Source organism: Pseudorca crassidens, chromosome 5, assembly GCF_039906515.1.
Source record: "Pseudorca crassidens isolate mPseCra1 chromosome 5, mPseCra1.hap1, whole genome shotgun sequence".
Lineage (NCBI taxonomy): Eukaryota > Metazoa > Chordata > Mammalia > Artiodactyla > Delphinidae > Pseudorca > Pseudorca crassidens.
Genome location: NC_090300.1, coordinates 138,959,135 through 138,978,662, shown reverse-complemented (window position 1 = coordinate 138,978,662; position 19,528 = coordinate 138,959,135). Strand labels below are relative to the sequence as shown.

Genomic DNA, 19,528 nt, shown 5'->3' with positions numbered 1-19,528 from the left:
GGTACATGGGTGTATGCCAGTGTGTGAGTGTGTGAGTGTACTGCATGAACGTGTATGTTTGCGTGTGTGAATGTGGATGTGTTTGTGTATATGTGTGTGAATGTATATCTACACGTTTGGACATGTGTGAAAGTGCTGTGGCCGTGTGGTCACTGTGTGTATATGTGAATGTGTGTCTCTGACTGTGAGTGTATGAGAGTATGTCTGTGTGTATGTATGTGAGTGTGCACGTATGTAGTATGTGCACGAGCGTCTGTCTGGACAGGAGGGCTTGGGCATACATTGAATTCCTGGGGATGGTCTCGTTGATCACAGGAGACCTACTGAGAACTCTGGTCTCTGAAAGGTCTTTCCTGAGCTAAATTCTATCGTTCCAGCCCTACTTGCCGGACCATGACCAGAAAGTACAACTTTGTGACACATATTCTTTTTTAGCCTACATTTGGAGATTCTATGTTCAGAGGTAAAGCGAATTTTTTCTGAATTGTCCAGCCTCTTGGGCAACTAAAAGCAAGAACAGAATCCCCTCAGCCTGAGAACCGTCCCACGATCAGCCTCAGAGGAGTGCTGTACTCACAGCTTGTATTTGCATTCTGCACGGTATGTTTGGAAGAACAAATGCATGTCGTTTGGAAGAAACCCACACCTAATAAAGACTTTAAGCTCGCTGAACAGCCCTGGAATATTTCCCACCTTCCCACATATGAATAGATTTTTAGGGGCCTCTGAAGCGGGTGTGCGGGGCAGGGCCCCCGGGAGGGGAAGGCTGCCAGGAACCAGCCGATTTCCTACAAATACACTTAAAAATGGAACAGTCCGCAGGGCTTCTATTTCAGCCACCTGGACAAGGACAGGTCACACGTGTTTTCTCAGACCTCTTTAAGGCTCCATTAGAATGTCTTTGTGGGTCACAATTCAAATACAGATAATCTCGAATTCAACTACTGATTATCTCTGGTTCAGAGTTGCTCTTGCCATTTTAAAGGAAGCTCATTCCCATTCATTTTATGTCTTTAAGTCTCAGTGGGGTCCCCTTTCTAAAGTTCCTGTAAGTATTAACTCCTATCCCATCCTACCTTTTTAAAAGAGAATTATAGTACAGGACTATCCCTAGGGTGGCGTGGATCAGGGTGATTTTAGTGATGTGTGTCCTGGGGCAAATCATATCCTGGGACTTACCCCACATATTTTCCCATCAGGCAGGGGATCAGGTGAAACGATACACACACACACACACACACACACACACACACACACACACACGACATCTTAGTGGAGAATGCAAAGTAAAAAAAAAGAAAAATCAAAGATATTGGTTCCATGTAAACATTTTTATAATTCATTTAATTTTTAAGGCATCACGGAGTTTGTGTAGATTACTTTAACCTCTAAAAATACAAAGTTTGCACTAGTAACATCGGGTAGTCAATTCATTTACTAAGTTTAAAGGTAACACGGTAAAACGCACCTTAAAAATCTGACTCCTAAACAGATGTGAAACAGGAATCATGGTGGCACATGCTAGACACAACCTCCAAAAATACATGGCTAACAAAGCAAGTGGAGGGCTGGTGTCGGCCGCCCCCGGTGAAACCGCAGCATCCAGCAAGAGGGGAGAGAAAGTGGCCACCATCTCAAGGACTTTGTTTCTCTCACTAGACATCTTTCACTAAATCCCAGAACGGTTACTGTTAATGCATTTTCCTCTCTTCCAAATGAATCGCCCGGTGAGCAGGTGTATGTATTTTTTTCTAACGAGCGTTTAACATCAACCACATGCTGTCACCTGCTGGACAAGCAGGTCTTCCGGAAGGTGTGTACAAATGTCAAAGGGACACAGCCTGGCAGATGACACTCAAACCCAGTGAGTCTCGATGAGTGTGGAAACAGCCTCCCATTCTGTGCTCCAAGGCCTGATTCGGAGCCGGGCCCCAGCCCACAGGGAGCTGCGCCTGAGGGACTGGCTCACGGATGGGGCAGGGCAAGTCACAGATGAACCAGAAACTCTTTTGACTCAGCAGTTTCCACTTCCTCCCCAGCATGACTATTTGCCAGAACTGCCCAAGAGGAGTCGCCATGAATCTAATCTCTCTGGATTTTCCTTGCTTGACCTCGAAATGACACTAGAGAGGGCAGAGAAGCAACCGGATCCGGGCTAGCCCTACACGGCATCATGGCCCAAGAGGCGCAGTGTTGTTATGTCTTGGAGAGAGCGGCCATCAGAAGGGACCAAGGTGTGTTTGGTCCACGTTTCAACACAGGGCACGGAGATTCTGCAACACACAGCTGATGTCAAGAGTCCTCCTGAAGGCATGGTCTCTGTGAGAGGCGGGGAGCAAGAGAAGGCCCCTGACAGGCGCCCTCCTCCATCCCCTCCCTGGAACCAGGGGCAGTGGCATCATGGAGGCAGGAACAAGGCAGATGGGGACACGCCATGGCTTCCGGTCCCCGCTTGTCCCTGCAAGTCCCTGTGGGTATGTGGCCCTACAGTTCTCCATCCCTGTGAAACTTGGTCACAAGCGCCCTCTTGAGCTCTGCATTGCTGAATCTGCTGTTTTAGGTCCTCTATGGCTGACCATCAAGGCATTACCAAGGGGTCCCCTCACCGGTCCTTGAAAATAAACTAACACAATACCACGGAGGCATGAACTTATGTGCGGTGTGAATGTGTGTGTGAGAAAGAGAGAGTCTGAGGATTTGGAAGATGTTCACCAGTAAGTTATCAGGAGTTATCTAAGTGTAGTGAAAGCTTAGGTGATTTTTTTCTTTCTTCTTTATACCCTCTGACATTGTTTTAAAATATTAAAATAAGCGTGTACTTTGTAATTACAAAAACAAAGTTTTCGTTCTGAAAAAAATTAAACTACTATTTTAGAGCAGAAAAACATAGGCTATGCATGATTAAAAACGATCAGAGACAGATACAATTTTTTAAATAAAGGCGGAATTGAACCGACCCTTGTTTGCTTTGAAACTTAAACTGCAAAACACATGCCCTAAATATCGTAGATTACAGATATTCAGGGCATGTGCTGCAGCTCCCAGAATGTTAAAGACATAGATGAATATAAACTGGATAATTGGTGTGTATAACAACAGATACTGGTATTATTCAGATACACGAGTTGACAAATTACAAGACTCTGTATCATTTGGTGTTGAGTGGATCACGCTATGGCCTGTGCACTGTTAAAATATGGGCATTATTTTGCAAAGGATGGTTATTGGGAGGGAAACACAAAGGACACACTCTTTTCATAGTCTAGCTCATACGACCGAGATGAGACAGAAAACACCCCGACTTCACTTCATTCTTTTTGCAACATCCGAATATGCGTGTTCTATCTCCTGGTTGGCTGGACACGTGTTTGTGAACTCATCCCTAGCATACGCGTTGTTCAAGTATCTCCAGATGCCAGTCATTTCGGAAGGAAATTCAAAATCTCTGTATCTCTTGGCCACGATCTGAAAATGAAGAGGAAATAGTCAGAAAGGGACAACCCACCAACATAGGCAGTTAGATCAGACAATCCATTCTTTTGAGGCGTGTAATATATTCTGCTTCTCAAGTTGCCATGTCGTCCTACAGCCGTTTGGGCCGCTCGGAGTTGCATTTTGAGTTTGCACGGGGCATACTGAGCGTGGGACTCAAAACAGAGGCGCTACACAACCGTGCCCACCAATGTATCACACAGTCCTTGTGATGCTCTGGCATGAATTTGCTCCGCACTCCAGTGGATTTCTCTTTGTGTTGCTGGAAGTTGTCTCTCCCTGTGTTCTGCTGCTGTGTTATCTGGTACCTGAGGTTCATGTTGGATCTTCAGTTTAGATTGTGCCAGGATCACCGTGGAGTGCCCTCTCTTTTTCCTATCTGCTGAGCCTCACCTCCTGAAATCCCAAACAGCTGTGTATGTTACTCCTGTGGATTTCTATCCTTCTGCCCCTGACAGGATCATTTCACTGTGGGTCTACCGTGTGCAAAAAATCCTTATTCTTATTCTCGTGGAAATAGTGGATGTACGGACAGGGTAGCTGAGAATGAACATCATGAAAACACAATGATGTGAGATGTTTCCTCTGGCTGGAAGGGTACCGTTGGGGAATTCATCACAAAGGAGGGTGTATACTGTTGGAGATAGTATGAGTTTCCTGGAGTTGCCTTAACAAAGCACTACAAGCTTGGGTGGCTTGGAACAACAGAAATTTCTTCTCTAACAGTCCTGGAGGCCAGAAGTCCAAGATCAAGGTGGCAGGAGAGCCAGGCTCCCTCTGAAGGCTCTGGGGAAGGACCTGTTCCAGGTCCCTCCCCCAGGTTCTGGCTTGTGGGAGCACAGCTCCGATCTTCACATGGCGTTTTCCCTGTGCTGGTGTGTCTGTGTCCAAATTCCCTTTTATAAGGACACCAGTCATGTTGGGTTAGGGGGCCCATCCTACTCACCCTAACTAATAACATCTGCAAAGACCCTATTTCCAAATAAGGTCACGTTCTGAGGTACTGGGAGTTAGGACTTGAACATATAAATTTGGGGGGACATGATTCATTCCATAACAAGGACCCAGGGTTACAACGGCCCATTCTGCTTTGTTCCTTTCCATTGCATTGGCTCCTGGGACGTTTGGATGGCATGAGCATGGAATGTATCACCAATTAGAAGATCTTTGGGGGCTTCCCTGGTGGCGCAGTGGTTGAGAGTCCGCCTGCCGATGCAGGGGACACGGGTTCGTGCCCCGGTCCAGGAAGATCCCACATGCCGCGGAGCGGCTGGGCCCGTGAGCCGTTGCCACTGAGCCTGCGCATCCAGAGCCTGTGCTCCGCAACGGGAGAGGCCACAACAGTGAGAGGCCCGCGTACCGCAAAAAAATAAATAAATAAATAAAAATAAAGAAGAAGAACTTCGGGACTTATTTCTCAGATTTTGGAGGCCAGGAGCTATTGATGCAGTAAAACAAGACCACAGAACTTTCAGAGAGCCTCCTAAATTAACATCTTCTGCTTGAATTCAAACTTCCTGGTGTTGATGTCAAGAATTCTGCTTTCCTTTCGTTTGCATTTGCCTGGCTTAGCTTTGCCCCTCTTTCTATTTTAGCATTTCTGAGTAAGTTTGTTATCTATATGCCTTTCACAGACATAAGCTTGTATTTGTATTATATCTTATGAATGTAATACTTTGTTTTCCAACTTCCTGTGAGTATTTTTGTGTTCATGTGTGTGTATGGGTTTCCCTTTCTGCTGGTTTAGAAGGTTTATGGTCTGTTTTAACTCTTCCAGTCGTTTCTTCTATAACTTTAAATAATAAGAATTCTTTATTTCTTGATTTATCAACTTTAGATGATCTCTACTTACTCCTGATAATGACAAATGAGGAAATTAGTACACCTACACTTCTTTTCTTTCCTGCTCCCTTACCCTCCTTCCAATGGTGTAAAACAGCCAAGTTTACTACATTCTGTTTCTTTCCAGTAGCTAGAGTTCCCACTGCTGTTTAGGCTAGTTCTGGTTTTAGATTTAAATAGGTTCTATGTTTAGCATCAATCCTTCTATATCACACACCTTCTCTGTTCCTGGATTCTTATTTTATTATCATTTTTTATTATTTCATTATATAGCAATTCTATTTTTAAAATTGGCTCAGGAGTGCTTATTTCATTGAAACCAGAAGTCTAGGTAAAAACAACAATTTACAAGGATATAAAATTCTTACATCACACAACCTTTCTTTTAATCCTTTAACTATTAAACCACTGTTTCCTGGATTTTAATGTGGTCCTAGAGACATATGAGGCTAGTCTGAATTCCCTCCTTGTGTAGGTGGTTTTATCTTTTATTACTGTTATTACTATTATTATTATTATTATTATTACCATCATCACCATCATCATCATCATCTAGACACCCAAAGGGTTCTTTTTTATCCTCAAAGTTCAATAATTTACCAAATATGTGATAGTGTTGATTGTTCTGGGCAATATTTTTCTAATCATGGCATGTTAAACTAAAGGTTCAGGTCATCCTTTAGTTCAAAATAATTTACCTTTGAGCCTTCTTCTTCTCTCTTTTTTCTTTCCTGTTCTCTTTTTTCTGATTATGGGGTCTCGCTAATGGCCCTTTACCTCGTGCTTCTTCTCCATCCGATTTGGGATAATCTTCTCAGGCCCGTCCTCTGATGTCTGATGAATTTCTGCAATGTCTTTTTCCACTTCTTGCTACTTCTAACATCACTTTTGTTTCTGAAATTATTTTCTTTAGGCGTGTTTTTTAGTTCTACCAGCTTGATTCCCATCTTCCTTGTGACATTATATTTTTTGGTATCTTGTGACTCGTCTTTGAGCGTTTTCACCAAAGGTTCTCTTTCATTTTTTTTGAGGCCACAGAGAAGTATCTGTCTGAAAAATTCTTTGGTTTACTGGAGCAATCTTTATCAGATACGTGTTTCTCATCTGCCTTTTCCTCTTTTGTTCTTTCTTTAACCTTTCCCCCCTCCTTTTGGATCATCTCTGTTCACATAGAAATCCCACTTGGATTTTTTCTGGTTATTAACCATCTTTTAATGGGCGGATCTATTGGACCTACCATTTGTTTAAAAACAGTGTGGTGGGCAAAGGGAGTGAGGCAGCGCAGCAGGTAGACCAATATGGATTTTACCCCCAAATACCCGCTCATCACACACTGCTCTATACTCTGTCCCAGGGACACATTAGGGTTAGGGCTACAGTCAGGGTCAAAGTCAAGGTTAGTGCATCCTCCACTCTGAGGCTCACAGATTAGGAAGTGGTCACCATGGCTAAAAGTGGAGCTCAGATAATTTACAGTCTTTCTTTTGACTTGTTCAGAGCTTGTTTCTTTTCTCCACTCAGCAGTCACAAAGCAGAATGCCACTTGTCTTCTCTCCTCCCCTTCACCTCCCCTCCCTGTACCTTTGCATTAGAGGACGGTGGTGAACATACAGATGGCGCCTCTGAACAGTTCCGCCTTCAACTCTGCCTCCACAGAGATCTCAGCTCTGTAGGGATGGTCCTGCCTCTCTCGTGGCCCACTCCGTGCCCTGTCCTCAAACAAAGAAGTCTGGGTTGGGCATTTCAGGGCTGTAATATTTACTTTTAGAGACATCTGAACCTTGCTGAAGATCTAGAGAAGCATGCCTAGGCTCTGTGAGCCCTCACACTGGCTGAAGTTTCTAAGTCTAGTTTTATAAAAGGTGGAGATAATGTTTTAGTCCTTCATAATGTTTTTGCTGGGTTTCAGGAAGGGAATAAATGATAAATTCCTCTATTCTCTCATCTTTTTACCATAAATTCCTTCACACTGATTCTCATTTCCTTTCAGAAATGCTCCATCCTGGAAGATTACTAAGCTGCTTGGTATTTTGAGTGCTAACTGGCTTTGAAGATTTTGCAGTTAGGTCTTATATTGGAGCCCTGGACTGCTTTATTTTACTCTGAGGTTTACCCCTCTACTGACATTTTAAACTCTCTTTTTTTATAGGGGCTAAATAAGTGGCAATTGTGTGTGTGTGTGTATTTCTCTTTCCTTCCCTAACCTCCATGTGCTTCTGTCATGCCGCACTGGTCATAGCAATGATTAGAATACATTCAGTAAAGGGACTAAACCAAACACAACTACATAAATAACTCGTTGGAAAATGGCTCCCAAATGTCCAATTTAGAATATCCCCAATGTAGCAGGTTTGAGGGGTTGAGATGCTTTCGCTAATTTTAAGTGTCAGAGGACTGGCACAGCTACGGAAACGAATATTCACTTACAGGATCAACGGTGTCTTCAAGGCTGGAATTTCAAGTTGGTACCCTCTGAGCGCAACAAGGAAGACAGAAGAAAGAAGAAAAATGTAGCAAGGACTGGGATGGAGTAGGGAAGGAAGAGAAAGGCAAGGGAATGACTTGCAGTAATCAGGGGTGGCTAGTAGCCCCCAGGACATCAATGCCACAGACTGTGTGAACCTAATTTGTAAATTTCTAAGTGCTAATTAAATGTGTTATTAGAACACAGGGTCCTTGACTTGTATTTCCCTGTGTCTTCTCTCCCATCTCCCCTATGCTTATACCAAGGACCTAGCTCTGGAGCTGGTAGGATTTGAATAATAAAGATGCCCCAGAACAGGGGTTGAGTTTCTTCCTGGGGCATCTGAGGCTACTGAGGACCAAGGACATATCAACAGTGATAATGATAATAACAACTAACACCTGTAAGTGATAGACAGGCTGGGGCACTTCTGAGAGCAGCCATAACTAAGGAGTCCAAGTGTGGACTTGTCACAAGTCCAAGTCAACCACCTGGGAAGACAGGATGCCAAACCTGGCAGAGGTCCAGCCAAGGAGCTGTCAGCTGCTCCCCAGCTGTAGGGGTCGGTGATAGGAACCAACGCCCTCTTGTCCCTAGACAGGGCTAGGCTTACCCTGTCCATCACCAACAATTGACTAAATTCACTTTTTTTTTTCCAGGTTGGCTCAGTTTTTTTTGTTTTGTTTTGTTTGTTTATTTGTTTGTTTTGTTTTGGCCACTCGGCTTGCAGGATCTTAGTTCCCCAACCAGGGGCTGAACCTGGGCCACCACAGTGAGGGCACCAAGTCTTAACCACTGGACAGCCAGGGAATTCCCCAAGTTCACATTTTAATACTAGCAGATTCCACACACCATCTCCAATCCTGGAGCTTCATGAAACACCAGGTATAATCAATGTATTCCCTCAAGTTGCTTTCACATAGCTTTTCTTTAGGCTCCGGGGGTGAGACTCAAAAAGAGAAGCAGTGAGGATGGAAGGATGGGAGCCACGTTCTCAGATGCTTCTTGAGAACCTCTGAGGACCAGCTGAGAATGTCATCCACAGATCTGAAACTTGGGGCTTGCCTGCCCCAAACAGAAACAAGCTAGATTTTTAAATGCAAGAGTCCGCATTTTAGATCGTTTCGATGTCTGGCAAAAACACAAGTGAAAACAAAATGAAACAAAGCCCCATTCATGTATTCAGCACCTCAGGTAAGAGGAAGGACAAACCTTAATAATGTGGAGCTTGGGTAAGAGGTTACAGTCGGCCAGCGTGAGTTCATCCCCATCCAGGAACTTCCTTCCAGAAACAGTAACTTCCTCGGTGCTGTAGGCATCTATTTCATCAGGCAGAGGACTGTTTAGGTAATTATCCAGCTTCTTCAGGGCCTTTAAGAGGTTCCTTTCGTAAACTAAAACAGAAGGGCAAAAAATGACTAACGTGAGCCATGGGAGTTAGGGTCACCTCTCTCTAGACACCGAAGAAGGAGTTTGTCCCTTCCTTCCCGAGACACGGCCAGTGAGCATTGGAGACTTGGGAAAGAGAGAAGTGGATTTACGAGATCTGAATAAAGGACTCACTTCTCCCTGGAAAGTAATTCTGCCATCTACACAACACTGCTACTTCTAGAACTCATTCATTTCTTCAAAAATCTTTATGGAAATCACACAATGAAGTAAGCAGCAGTAGAAGCTTCGTTCATACTGAGTCCCATGGTGCGGCAAGGAATCCCTGGTGGCGATTATTCTCCCCTAAAAATGTGGTTTTCTGGGCTCCCCGCCTCTAGAAGAAGCACTCAATCTCTTGAAACCCATGTGTCAAGGTCAGAGGTACTTTTTCCTCACTTCTATGTACAGGTCCCTCCCCACTGTGAAACGAGTCAGAATTCCCAAGATCTTATAAGAAGCCACACTAGAGGCGGAGCGGAGGTCCAAGTAGAAAGCAGAAAACAGGAAGATGGGAGGGACTCACTCTCGTTTGCATCCTTCTTGGTGTTTTTAATAAATGCTGAGAACTTGGCAAACACATCATTTCCAGCAGAGTTAGATTCAGCATGTTGGGTCCCCAGCTTAGGGTACCTTGAAAAATTCAAAATGAGAGGATCACAGATCAGCCACGTTTGAGTTAGGAGAATACGATGTGAGGCAGGGGGAGGAAGTGACTTTCTCTGAGTGGATATAAACATGAAAACTGCCCCTTGAATGTTTGCCTAATCTTTCCATCTTCAAAGTTGAGAGCAACGCCGTCCAGGGGAAAAGCACTGGACGGACTCTTCTCACCCTGGAACGCGGGGCCCCACCTGGCCTTACTGGTCTAGTTCCCTCCCTCCTGAAATAGAGGTAATGGACTAGAAGGTTCCCTTCCAGGTCCAGCCCGCTGTGATGCTGCGTGCTAACACCCGCTCCTTACCTTCCAGCAGAAGCGACCCACCCACGTGACATCGGCCTACTTCCTCCCCACTTCCTGCCGTCAACCCCTAATTGCCAAACCGCAGGTGCGGAGCAAAGAAATTTGAGCCACCTAAGCTCAGCGTTTCTAATCTCGCTGTGCCTTCTGTGGCACGTCACAGGTACAACTCGGGAAGTAGGTACCGTGGCCAGAGAAAACCAACACACGGAATTGTCTGTGAACGGGGAGAAGTGACAAGCGAGTGGTGAACACGGGTTTTGATGAGGCCCACCTTGGGGGGGCTAACTTCTCCTCTAGGAACTCCTCGATCTTATTCACGTCCGTCTTGACCTCACCATCAAAAGTCATGAAAGGCGGGTTGGTGCCGGGAGCCAGGTTCTGCAGGTCCGCGGGTTTCCTGGGTGGGAGGGAAGGGCAGCATTGGTAGCGCCACTGTTTGGATCATTTCCAAGGCTGAACTGTGTCCTCCCCAGTTTAAGAGAAACCACCCTTGAGAATTTCAAAGGCGATTGTGGGTTTACAAACTGTCCTACTGGCGAGGAAAGTGTGGCCCTTTATCTGGAGACGGAGGTGAAACGTTAACTTTCCCCAGCGTTACCAGCCAGGAGTGGTGCTCGGACAGGCTGGGTTTTTTTGTTTGTTTGTTTCTTTGCGGTACGCGGGCCTCTCACTGTTGTGGCCTCTCCCGTTGCGGAGCACAGGCTCCGGACGCGCAGGCTCAGCGGCCATGGCTCACGGGCCCAGCCGTTCCGCGGCATGTGGGACCTTCCTGGACCGGGGCACGAACCCGCGTCCCCTGCACCGGCAGGCGGACTCTCAACCACTGCGCCACCAGGGAAGCCCTCGGACAGGCTTTTGAGAGGTTCACAGCTGACCGGTAACTGGCAGAGCAGGCTCTTCATGGCGCACCCTCAACCCCCACTCTTCCTGGATTACATCTGATCCCGTTCTGTAATTACTGTGTGGCCCACACTACTCCCGCTTCAATCAAGGGTCCTGACCCGGGGTGGATGTGCCTGCAATATCGCCCATGGGTCCTAGAAGTGTGTGTGTGTTTGTGTGTGTGTGTCGGTGTGTGCCTCTGTGTCTGTGTCTCTGTGTGCCTGCATGTGTGTCTGTTTGTATGCCTGTGTGTGTCTGTGTGTGTGTCTCCATCTGTGTGTGTGTGTGTGTGTGTGTGTGTGTGTAGGGAATTAGGTACAGTTATTTAAATACTGCAGAAACCCTGTCGTACCTTTTCAAGTCCACCGTTGTCACATTAAATATAACGCCCTTTAGCCAGAGAATCATAAAGATACGCTGAGAAAATGGGCAATTTCCAATACTCTCACCATCACAACCAGCCTACAAATGGAAAAAGAAATCCTTATCAGAGCCAGTCTCACAGTTAGAAATGCCAGACTCTGCTATGCAATGCACACAAAACCATGATGAATTTTCGTTAATGGTGATGATACTGTAAATAGCCTTCTGAGGCCCCCTCCACCAGCCTCCAAGTGGGAGCTGGGGAGGGGAAGGGAGGACACACATGCACTCACTGAGCATTTTCTGTTCTCCTTCCCACACCTCACCACTTCCTGCCACGCTGGGCCTCTGAATAGCAGTACACAGAGGCAAAGAGTGGCAAGAGGGAAGCCCCTTTGCTACTAAAGGCAAAAAAGGAAAACATGCTCTTTCCCTCCCTCCATCTCTCGATCCCCTTCAGAAGGAACACACCTCTCTTTCCAGGATGATCATGTGTGAAAACAGACTAGCAGGTTCTCCCACGGAGACACCATCCCCAGTATTCTCTACTATTTTCATCTCTAGAATGAAGGCTGGATTATACGAGTTCTTAGACCCCCGGACACTGTAAAAAATTTTAGGTCCCCTCATCCGTTGGGGAGCATTTGTACTTAGATGGTAGATTGTTGCACAGTAGACATTGAGGGTGGAAGGATAGGAAACAGTGCCTCCCTGATGACCTAAGCAGGTCACATCCACACACACATCCCTGAGACACAGGCACAGAAAATTACTGAACAGACATCCTCCTTCCTGTGGGCTCCTGGGAGAGGAGAAAGGCAGGCGTTGGAGAAGAGAGGGGAGCCGTGGGGCTTCATCCTCCTGGGGGAGTTCCCACACTCTTCTTTCTCTTCCCATCTTTCTCCACCCCATGCGTCTCTGGCAAGGTTACAGTGATAACAAAATGCTGACGGAAAGACCAGGAGACTCAGACAGACTGCAATGACAGAAACACAGCCATATTTAATCCAGGAAGTCCATTTCCGCCACATGCAGTTCAAGGAAAGTTGAGAGGAAAGCAGTGAATCTATAACCTGAATAACAGAAGGACACAAGGCAGAAGGTGAGCTGTGGTTTGGGAATTGAAGAAAGGAAAATGATGCCTTAAGAAAACTGGACAACTTAAAGAGAACTTCAGAGGTGCTTCTCTGGCATTAGGTTCCGAAGTCACCCGGAGAGGTTGTTAATAACAAGATGTCCCTATAAAAGGAGAGTATAAGAGACCCCAGACCCAATGTTAAAAAGACTTGATCAGCCTCTTCACAAAAGACAAAATCCAAATGGTCAATAAGCACATGAAAACACTCTTAGCATCACTAGCCAGTAGGGCAATGCACGTTACAACCACAAATAGATTCCACTACACACCTACAGAATGGCTAAAGTGAAAAGATCGGACAATATCAAGTGCAGACAGGAATGCAGAGCAACTGAATTCCCATCCATTGCCAGTGAGAGTGCAAACTGCTACAACTACTCTGGAAAACTGTTTGGCAATTATCTACCCAAGATAAATATGCATTTATGCTATGACACAGCTATTCCACTCCCAACAGAAATAGTGCTTAGGAACACAAAAAGCACTTATATGCATGTTCTTAGCAGCTTTAGTGTAATAACCGAAACCTAAAAACGACTCAGACACCATGAAGAATAGAATGAATACATAAATGATAGTACATTCATATGGTAGGACAAGACGCCACAGTGGAAAAAATTAGCTATTACTACAAGCCACGATGTGGATGAATCTCACATACATAATGTGGAGGGAAAGAAACCAGACTCAAAAGAGTCCTGCATAATTCAACGCAGGTGAAGTTCAAACACAGGCAAACTTCTCTATGTGACGGGAATCAGAAGAGCAGTTGCCTTTGGAAGCTAGGTATTGTCTGGAAAGGCTGAGAGGGAGGCTTCTGGGTGGTGGCAACATTCTACAGCTTGAGCTGTGTGGTGGCTACACGGTGGGTATACTGAATTGACTAAGTCTTAGTTAAGGTTTGTTTCCTTTACTGCATGTTATATTTTAATACAAAAAAGAAGCAGAAATATTAATTTTAAAAATACAGAGTCAGATTCAGTGGGTCTTGCATGGGGTCCAGGGATCTGAATTTTTAACAAGCTCCCCCAAGGTGATGTGATGCCTGTGGTCAGTGGTCTCAGCCCCACCCTGGACAAGAGGGTAGGCTGGCCCAGTGTTATGATCAATGCATAGGACAGAACGGTTCAAACCCCCCAGTTGGATGATCTGTTGATAAGAAGACTTGCAAGACCTCCTAGTTGATAAAAACAGCTGCATAAGTGTAAAGATAAAGGGTGAACTTAATACACCTGAAGAGGCACCAACAGATTCAGATAAGTGACTTCAGAGACCCCTAAGCTCTGGGTACTTGCTTCACCCGCTCCAACCCCTCCAGCTCTCCCTTCCCCCCCCCCCCCCCAGTAGAGGGAAGGGCTGAGAATTCCCCCAGCTGGAGTCTGAAGTTGCTGGAGCTTGAGGGGTGGGGGAGGTGCATAGCTAGGACCCAAGCATCCAAGTAGTCATCACAACTGCCCTGCAGGCGGCCCCCTGGCCACCTGGTCCCATAGCCTTATGGCCATTTTGAAGGCTGCCCTGTCTCGTCCTCGGCTCTGTCCTGGAAAAAGAAACAGCGCAGAGCTGAGTTACATAAAACTCCCAGCGGCTTCCTGCTGGGGAGCCCTCCTAAAGCATGGTGCCTTCTTAACCACTGTAGGTTTGGGCAGAGTCATGCCAAAGAAGGGGGCCAAGGGGGGATGAAAGCGCTGGGACACAAAGGCACATAGTTTGGCCAGTCCTGACTTGTTCTGCAGCTTTTAAACCTCTTATTTTTATAGTAGTTACACTAAGCTCAGCAAAGTCTGAGATAAGTTCTTCAGAGTGGGGCAATTGTTCTTCTCCTTCTGCCTTGTGTCTCTGACCTTGGAAATCCTGGAATAACTCATTCTGAATTCAGCAAGATCCCCGCTGAGCCCAGGTGTTCTTCACCGGGCTTCTTGATGAAACTCACCTTGACCAAGAACCCTGTGCCTGGGACAGCAGCATCTGGAGAATAATTACTCTGCACGGGTCTCTCTGCCTCACTCTGTCTCTTTCACGGTCTCAAACTCAAGCCAGTGTTTTCCCTTGTAATTGCTCTCACCTTTTCCTGAGTCCTGGCAGCTATCCCTTTAGAAGAAATAAAAAGGGGGTAGGAGCAATTCATATTTTAAAATATACCAATGGCCTGTGTCATCCACTCCATCAAAACTTAGCCTTCTTAACAGGCTCCTTCCCAGAACTGCAACTGGTCCTTAACATGGGTGCCAGGAAGGTGGGACAACGGTCTGCACAGCCATAGCGCCCACAGCCCAGAAGATCGTGATAAAAGCCATGATTGTACATTTCCCCCCGTGTGGCCTTCAAACAGAATTGTTCCAAGCCAGCGCAGCTGCTGGACTGAAGGCTGTTAGGCAGTTTAGAAGAATTAGCCAGCTGCCACGACTGCCCATAAAACAGGATTTACATAACCAGTGTTGCCTCATCTTAAATTGCTCTAAAATAAATTTTTTTTCTGTCTCAGCCTGTTGTACATGTGGGGGTTACGGGAACATGGTGGGAGGGACTAGGACGCCTCGCTGCCTGATTGTATTACTTTAATGTGCTTCAGTGCTGGGATGTGCTAGCAAAAGGCAAAGATATACCATCTCCACTGCCCATTATTGGGCAACAATGGGAGAGTGTCACTCTGGTCACAGTCATCACCCGACAAGATGATGGGGTACACACATAGACATCAGGGGTGAATAACCGACACCGTTGCCCTAATCGGGACGTTTTATCGTTTGCAGTTTTATTTTCTGATGCTGCTAATTCTCTCAGGCTAATTACACTCTGGGCTAAGATTTCTCAGCAGAGCTCTCAACCTATGGGGAAATTTTGTATGTATACACTTCTGATTAAAATCAAATGAGGCAGTTTAAGAGATCAGAGTGTCTTTTGTTTCCAGTGAAGACCCAGGCACTTGGATAACCTGGATTTGGAGGTCTGCCTTTCAAATGCAACTTTGTTGAGCGCCTACGACGACGGTCATTCTCAAAAGAAAAACACTGGTGCCTCTGACACGTTCTGAGAAAGTTCTGAGAAATTCCGTTCGCCACTGAGCCCAGCAGCGGCGTTCAAGAACGTTGGTGATTCTGCTGGGTCCCCACTCACGGCCTGAGGTGTAAAGGTCCAAATGTCGCTACAAAGGTCAGCAGATCCTCCTCAGATCAGAGCCTCTCCCACCTACTCTCTGCACGCTCACTCCATTTAGAATCAGTGGGGAGCATTTTTTTAAATTTCCTCTCAGTGCTTTCGGTTTCCGCCAGACGACCTTTCCAGGGCTGGTCTGTAGTTACATGGAAGGGGACCACCCACCACACCTTCCACTAAAATGACTCCCACTCGCCACTCCCTTTGAGGGACCCGCCCACCCCCACCCCCGCCAGACCTGACCAAGGGGTGATGACCCCCTCAAGATATTCCTGGTGGCTCCCTAGCACCCCTTTCTGACCTTCCCACCAGAACAGGTCATGCACCCACCACCTGATTCCCCACCTTCTTTCTGGTCCCTACCTTCTCTCTAGAAAATTCCATGAGGGCCTAAATGGTAAACACATTCTGAGAAGGAAGCATTTGTCCCTACTCTATGTAAATGTCATGAAAAAGTGATTTGCGGATGGAGGGAGGATAAAGGAAGAGGCAATAAATTGGAAATATTCTAATTGTCCCCTTTCTGAGAACTGGCTTTCAACCAAGGAGGTAGGATGTCCATCCTGTGTGCGGGGGAGTGTTCCTGTCCCTGCAGAAAAGCAGGAGGGATCTGGGGGCAAAGAGCTAATTTGGCTGGCTCCATCCCAGGGACCCAGAGAAAACTGGTGAGTAATAATGGGCCGTGTGTTTCCAATGATCTGGAGGGACTTGAGGCTGAATAGAATCAGTAGCTGATCTGAGGAGGCCAGAGTCAGAAGACAGTTTGACGTGGGAGGCCACGGGCAGCCACCAGAATCAGTCCTTCCCCAGGAAGAACAATGTGGTCCAAAGGGCCGGCCAGAATGCTCCTCTGTTGGCAGCTGGTCCGGCTGAAGGCGGGACACAGCACAGCCAGAGAGAAACAGCTGCAGCCAACCAGGTGGGACCGACTCCCGCCCTCCGAGCCCCACCTACACATTTCCCTGAATTCCTCCTGGGTCCTTTGCAGAAAGCACGACAGTCTCGCGTGCTTTGGGGCCTGGCGATGGAAACTGCCCAGCACGGCCAAGCACAAAGATCCGGCCTCCAAGCTGGGCAGTCAGCCAGCACCCCCGGTCCACAGATGCTGTCCTTCCCATGCACACGCCTCTTTACAGATGACGTCAGGGTTGCATGAGCACCTCTCGTTGAATGTGTGTGCTCTAAACTCAACCCCAGGAGGACGGGAGGGGGACCACCATGAGTTCAGGGCACTGGAGTAGCTAGTGCTTGTAAAGAGAAATGTGGGTGCAGTGTCTGCGCACGTACCCCCCAGCCTGCACCCACCATGTCCGCCTGCCATTTGGAGCAGGTCAGGACCAGGGAAACTGTCCCAACCCAGCGACAAGGCCTGTGGGACAGGTGGGGGACACTCCTCCTGGGTCTTTTCTTGCTCCCATGTGGAAGCAGGCAGGAAGGCCAGGATGTCCCTAACCCTCGACACAGGTCTGGAGCCCGGGACCCATCTTCCTTCATCCGGGCGGCTCCTGCCGGCCCTGGCGGAGTTCCTGGCACACAGTAAACACTCCAAGCATGACTAAGGGCCTGAACCCTGTTGCTCCCATGCGCCTGGAGCCTGGTCCACTTCAGAAAGTGCCTCCCTGGGCCTCTCTCCTCTTTCTTTGCTGGGCCAATGTCCGTGAACTTTTCCCTTTTAGAAGCTCACAACTTCTCACTACTAAGAGATCACCCAAGGAGAGTGGCATCCAACTGGAGGGAAAAGAACAGAAGGTGGGCAGGAGCGAGGGGGAGGGGAAGAGGTGGATGCAGGGGAGGGGAGGGGAGGGGGATGGAGATGGAGGAGAGGAGAGGAGGGAGGGAGGGGGGATGGTTGAGAGAGCCCAAAGGGCCCAAGTCATGGGCAGCAAAGTCTCCCCCAAACCTTCTGGACTAGCGGTTTGACTTAAAATGCAGTATTTAAATCAGTCAGACACTTCCTGATTTTTTTTTTTTTTTTTTTTTTACGGTTCGCGGGTCTCTCACTGTTGTGAGAGCACAGGCTCTGGACGCGCAGGCTCAGCGGCCATGGCTCACGGGCCCAGCCGCTCCGCGGCATGTGGGATCTTCCCGGACCGGGGCACAAACCCGTGTCCCCTGCATCTGCAGGCGGACTCTTAACTACTGCGCCACCAGGGAACCCCAGAGACTTCCTGATTTTGAATAATCTGTAAGTTGAAAAAAACGTATAATTCTTTCCACTTGCCAGACACATTGAAGTTTCCATTTTGAGCAACATGAGGTCTCTTGGAGACAACATAGTCCAGGGGAATGGGTACGGGGCCAGGGAAAGCCAGTGTGAACTTGGGCCCCACTACTTACTAATCGAGTGGCCTCGGGCAATTCATTTGTTCTCCCTGAGCCTCAGTTTCTCCATTTAAAAAATAGGGATAAAAATCCCTATGCCTTGTAAGATCTCTGTGTGATACGCTTGAGTCTCCTGGGCACCCAATAAAGGCAGCTATTCCATCATCATCGTTACTCTTCCAAACCTGAGAGCCCCAGAACAGACAATTATGGGACTTAGGGTACTTTTTAACAAGGTTCAATTAGTGTGATTTTCATGCCAAACCGTATAGGCCTTAAAGGAGCACTGATTTTTTTTTTCCCCAAAAAACCTAACACCTCCTGTATCTATTCCAAGTGAAAATTAACAACTGAAGTCTTTTTCTTAATTGCAAAAGCAAACAGATCTTTAGCCAGGAGGCAAAATAGGAGGGCCCTGGCCTGGCATTCGTGTCTGGGAGTTACACAGACCTCTTGGGGAAAAGTCCAGAGGAAAGGGCATCAGGAGGACTGGGTGCACCTGACCGATGGCAGGGTTGACAAGCCCAGGGAAGCTGCTTACTTTTCAAGAAGTGACACCAAAGGCCTCTGTCTTTTGTGATCACCTGGGGGAGAGTGGGTTCCGTGTAATGAGAGAAGAAAGCAACCACTCTTCCATCAGGACTTGGCGTTCAACACGCTGGAATTGCAGATCCACGTGGAGAAAGGCTATGCTAACTAACTGGGGGAGAAACAAGCCATCCCATCTCTTCCTTGTCCAATAAGAATGTTTTTGAAGAAAATGTCCTCCCAAATCAGCAATTTTGAAGGTGATTTTTAAAAACTAACACCTCTTGAAGACCAACTCTGATTTCAAGTACCCTTCCAAACTATTTATGTACGTGATCAGAGTCAATCCTCTCCAACTCCATTGGAGAGTAAGATGTCCTATTTCAACTTCCATTTTACAGATGAGAACACGGAGGCACAGAGAGACTAATAAATAACCTGCCCCCAAACCCAAACTGGATTAGGTGAACAAAGATCACTCGAGTTCTTGTAAACTGGATCCAGTTAATGGGCCCAGCTTCTTTCCAGGTCCTCACGATGAAAACCAGATCTCTCACCCTTTTCCTGAACTTCACTCAGACCCCAGCACAGCCTTCCTCCTTTGAAATCCTTCTTGCCCGGGTCTCCGAGCCTCCCACCCAGATTCCTGCAGCAGCCTCCTGCCGGCTCTCTCTGCCTGGGCTTCCTAGCCCCTCCGATCTTTCCCCGTATCCTGGATAAGGTTAACCCGGACGCCACTGTCCTTAGCGCATTCTGCTGGAATGCTGCTCAAGTGCAAATTCCAGCTACATTGCTATCGAGCAGTGTGGCCGGGGCAGAGTACCTAACCTTCCAGCACAGCTCTTCGCTCATTTACACCATAAGGTTAATTTTACCTGCCCCTGCATGTTGGGTGAGAATGAATTAGACGTTAAGAGAAAACACACAGAACGATGCCTGACATGCGGAAGCA

The 19,528-nt window shown here is 47.0% G+C and overlaps 1 protein-coding gene across 1 annotated transcript in view; it reads right to left on the bottom strand.

Annotated features, from left to right (window-relative positions):
- Positions 1-1,322: 1,322 nt before the first annotated feature.
- Positions 1,323-19,528, bottom strand: part of CLIC6 (chloride intracellular channel 6) — a 43,265-nt gene continuing 25,059 nt past the window's right edge. The window contains exons 2-6 of the mRNA XM_067739428.1: positions 11,425-11,534; positions 10,462-10,587; positions 9,753-9,859; positions 9,011-9,192; positions 1,323-3,465 (exon numbers count right to left, since the gene is read on the bottom strand). Of these exons, the coding sequence (XP_067595529.1) occupies positions 3,304-3,465; positions 9,011-9,192; positions 9,753-9,859; positions 10,462-10,587; positions 11,425-11,534 (687 nt within the window). The 3' untranslated portion in view covers positions 1,323-3,303. The remainder of the gene's footprint in view (positions 3,466-9,010; positions 9,193-9,752; positions 9,860-10,461; positions 10,588-11,424; positions 11,535-19,528) is intronic.